Genomic DNA, 4,993 nt, shown 5'->3' on the forward strand with positions numbered 1-4,993 from the left:
GCGTGTGTGTGTGTGTGTGCGTGTGTGTGTGTGTGTGTGTGTGTGTGCGTGTGTGTGTGCGTGCGTGTGCGTGCGTGTGCGTGCGTGCGTGCATGCGTGCGTGTGTGTGTGTGTGTGTATAAAAATATATAATCATAAAATTTATAGGACAAGATATATAGAAGTAAAAGTGAATATGTATCTATCTCTTTTTTATTTTAAAAATCCATTTTACAATTCGCCTAATAAACTATGTTATCATGCAGAAAATAGTAGATCTTTGTCCTTATATTTACTCACTCATCTACGTCTGCATTCACTCATATATAAGTATAGTTTTTCGAACTTCTGATTATAATATTAAACTATAGATTGATAACTGCTTTTCCAAGATGAAATATCTTTCTCGGTAATCTCTATAATTAAATAATAATTGCACACATTTTAACTAAAGCTGGCTGAGAAAGATATGAATAAGAAAATGCTTTTTTGTTTGTATATTTTAGAAATGACATTAAAATATACGTTAAAAGACAGATTATATGAACACAAAATATTTTTAAGATATTTGCTTGACACAACTAAGTGCACATGCATACAAATTGTTGAACAGTTCACTGCACGATATATATAAATATTTTTAACGTATCACTTCACAATAGTAAAATGGATTATCCAGTTCGAATATAACTTCGATTAATCACATAAAGGAAAGAATTTATACAGATAACGAACGTTAGAAAGTGTACTTGTCGATGCTCTTTTTCTTTCAAATATAATTTTTTTATTCACTTCACTGAACAATCACTGTGATGTCATTATAAGAAGGGAGACGACGATTTTGCCGAGATTTTCTTCGTTCCTTCGTCTTCGACTTCCAACTGATTACTATTACGACTAGATGTAGCATGAAATAGGGACGTGTATCTTATACGTCAAGGATCCCCACCGAGTTACTCCGCGGGAGACTACTTTAGAGAAACTCATGAGCAACGCGAACTCTACGGTCACTGCAAGTAAACGTTTTGACTCGCGTAATTATATTTAATAAAATATCCATTATTTGTGACTTCTTGATATATCTTCCAAAATTTCCTCGTATATAGCGTATAGATTAAAAAAATAATATCGCTGCATCATCATAACGTCGAAATAATATTTAATAATAAATAATAATAATATTTAATAATAAATAATTGTATTTTATTACATTTCGGAGAAGAAATTTCCTACGTAGTCAGATCACCAAACTCTTTAAAATATTTAAAAATAATTTAAAGAATTTTGTAGATCCATGCGTTTTATATTTTTGCTGTAGACATTTTATAACATTTATGTTCTACATACAATTGTTAACGTTTGACTCGTCATTACTAAACTTTGTTTCCTAATATTGTTATTTTAAGTAACTCTTTCATATAAATCTATGTATACACAAATGTGTAAGTGTGTGTATGTGTGTTAATTTTAATGTTCTTTGTTAACAAAATTTAATTAAAAAATTCATGTTCTTCATACAATTGCTTGTTTCATTAATAGTTGTAACTATCACAAAACAATGAATATTTTTATTGTCGATGATATCTACCCATAAAAAGGTAGATATCACAAAAAAATAGATGTTCAGTTGAATATAATCTTTTACAAATCATATATTACATATTAATAATTCACGAATAATTCACTTTTCCAAGGTTGATTATCTGGCAAAATGCTTTGTCTTGAAAAATTAATTCAAAATCTATTTCTTGTTATTCAACGATTACAAAATATTTATAGAATTAATTTTATGATGTTAAAGAATTGATAAATTATCATTTATAAATAGATTTTTTTCCTTAATTTCATTTAATATCATGATGTAAATAAAGCTTTCTCTTAATTTAAATATATATACGATATGAAACAAATAGTAAAAAACATTTATATCTATTTAAAACAATTTTGCATAACTTGCAGAGAGAAAAGAAGCCTATTACGCGGTTCCCGCGGAGACGGGTGCCAGTATTGAAATAGATGTGAAACCTCATCAAGATTTGAAGGAAAATGTAATTCTGAGATCTTTACCTCTCGACAAAAATGATTTACCATTTGAAATACAACTTCAACCTGGTGATGAATCGTTACCTTGGCGAAGAGGACGCGTTCTACCTCGAATTTATGATTCACTTCCATGGCGGAAAATACAAACAACATCAAGAGATTCTTCACTGGATAAGCTTCAAGCTTTCGAGAGTCAAATAAAACCATGGACTGACGAAGAAATAATTTTGAAAAAAACTCTCAAAGTTACCAAGGATGTAACGACAGAAAAGTTAGAAGAAGTTCAGTTAAAACCGACGAAGACTGAAAAAAAAGATATCCACGAATTTAATATAGAACTAATTAAGTTGAAATCCGTGCCTAAAGAAGCAACAGATAAAATTATAATAACCGAAAAATATGCTAGCGACAATATTATGACTGAACTTTATAAGGAGCAAGAGGATAATACTCTGTTAAAAACATCGCGTCGTTTAGATGAAACTTTGTCGAAAAAAGAGAAACAGGAGAAACCAAAACCATGGTCGGAGGAACAAATTGTTTTAAAGAAAATAAAACCAAAGACAAAAATAACTTCCGAATTGGATGAAGAAAAAATAAATTTTCTTGAACAAGAGGACACTTCTTTGCTTACAATTGTAAAGGACGAAGAAATGCAAAAATTAAAAAAAGAAAAGCCTATCACAGAGAAGATAGAACAATCCAAGTCTTGGACGCAGGAAAAAATCACTTTGAAAAAGGCAAAACCGGAAAAAAAAGAAATACCCAAGGAAATCCTCGAAACCGTTTCATTGAAACCTTTGCAAATAGTAAAGAAAGATCTTGTGGAATCAACGTTAGATAAGGCAGATCTAAAATCAATTTCAAAAGAAGAAGCTGAAGCAATTTCAACGATTACACGAATTGACGTCACAGACAAAAAAGAAAGAAGAGCAAGTAAAGATGTGGATAAAATCATAGATAAGGAAGATAAGAAAAAACAATGGACAGAAGAAAAAATTATTTTGAAAAAATCTAAACCTATTCAAAAAGAAATTGAAAAAGAGATGATAGAAACAATAAAATTAAAGTCATCTAAGTATATTAAATCAATATCTCCAAAACCAGATTTGGAAAAAATAAATTTAAAACCTGTCATAAAAGAAAAAGAAAATAATAGAGAAATCGATAAAACTGCTGAATACATTGAACAAGAAGATATTACATTACTTCAAGTTTCAACTGAGATGTACGATGATATTAAATTAAAATCAGATACAAGAAAAAAGTTAGTACGAGAAGAAAAACATATCGACGAAGATATTACGATGTATAAAGAGAAAGAAGATACTACTTTGCTTAAAGTTACGACACAGCACGAAACCAACATTCATAAAAAAATAAAAAAGCAAGAGGACGTACCACAAGAAAAGCCACAATCAAAGACATGGATGGAAGAAAAAATAATCTTAAAAAAGACAAAACCGGAGCAGAAAGAAATATATAAAGAAACCATTGAGGAAGTATCATTAAAGCCAACATCAAGGTCAGATAAAGTAATATTAAAGAAAGAAGCAGTAGAGAAAGTAGATTTAAAACATATCAAAATAAAAAGTACAGATTTGGCAGGAGTACAGCAAGAAAACGTACCATATCATGAAGAAGAAGATAAAATAATTATAGAAATGGATAAAGATGTTGAGTCTACTAAAAAAGTGTGCAGTGAAAAAAAATTTAAAAGTATATCATATATGGAAAAAGAAGATACTACGATCCTCGACATTGATAGAACAGATAATATAATTGAAAAATCTAAAAAAGAAGAGATGCCATGGGTTAGAGATAAAAAAATAAGAGAAAAAAAAGAAATTGAGAAAATAAGAACATCTGAAATAATTAAACCTGAAATTAAACTGGAAGAAGATAAACCTATGGAAATTTCTGAAGTTCCATGGCGCCATAAATCAAGACTGTCAATACAAAAAAAGATTTCAGAAACTGAAACTGATAAAACAAAATTTGACATTAAAGAAGTATCCGAAGACACATGGCAAAAATCTGAAAAAAATAAAACAAAAAAACCTATTAAAGAAAAAATTGAAGATTTCACATCTGTTGTACTGAAACCGGCAAAAAGACACGAAAAAATTGAAGAGCAAAAAACGATACAAGAAATTACATTACATCCAGCAAAACAATTACCTAAAGAAAAAGAAGTGTCAAAAGACCTCACGCATACACCGGTGACAAAGGAAACATCCAAACCAGAACTTTCACCTGAAAAAATCGATGAAATTAATGGAGACATATTTACAAAGAAAATGGACGTACCATGGAGACGGGCAAAGAAATTAACACAAATTGAGCCGAAACCTGAAGATTTTCAATTAAAACCCATTAAGAAAATAACAAAAACAGAGGAAGTACAACCTAAGGAAGTTATATTGAAACATGTTAAAAAACTTCCCAAAGAGGAAGAACCAAAAGATGAAATCACATTGAAACCAGTGCAAAAAGAAAAAGTAGAAGAGAAATCGGAACAAATACGATTGAAGCCAGTGAAAAAAATGGACAAATCTGAAAAGCCAAAACCGGAGAAAATTGTGTTGAAACCTGTTAGAAGACTTCCTAAAGAGGAAGAAACAAAGGAAGAAATTATCTTGAAATCGATTGAAAAAGAAAAAGTTGAAGAAAAACCGGAGGAGATTCGACTGAAGCCAGTGAAAAAGATGGATAAACCCGAAGAGCCAAAACCAGAGCAAATTGTATTGAAACCCATCAGAAAACTTCATAAAGATGAAGAATCAAAGGAAGAAATTACTTTGAAACCAGTGGAAAAGGAAAAGGTTGAAGAAAAATCAGAGGAGGTTCGATTGAAGCCAGTGAAAAAGACAGAAAAACCCAAAGAGCCGAAACTAGAGCAAGTTGTATTGAAACCTATTAAAAAGCTTGCCAAAGAAGAAGTATCAAAGGAAAAAATTACTTTGAAACC

General features: G+C 30.3%; 1 protein-coding gene across 1 annotated transcript in view; it reads left to right on the plus strand.

The window, feature by feature from the left end:
* LOC105624884 (titin-like) overlaps positions 1-4,993 on the plus strand; it is an 84,833-nt gene that overhangs the window by 28,706 nt on the left and 51,134 nt on the right. Inside the window, 2 exon segments of the mRNA XM_012206234.1 lie at positions 1,939-2,958; positions 4,093-4,984. Of these exon segments, the coding sequence (XP_012061624.1) occupies positions 1,939-2,958; positions 4,093-4,984 (1,912 nt within the window).

The sequence above is a fragment of the Atta cephalotes genome, assembly GCF_000143395.1.
Source record: "Atta cephalotes unplaced genomic scaffold scaffold00092, whole genome shotgun sequence".
NCBI classification, from domain to species: domain Eukaryota; kingdom Metazoa; phylum Arthropoda; class Insecta; order Hymenoptera; family Formicidae; genus Atta; species Atta cephalotes.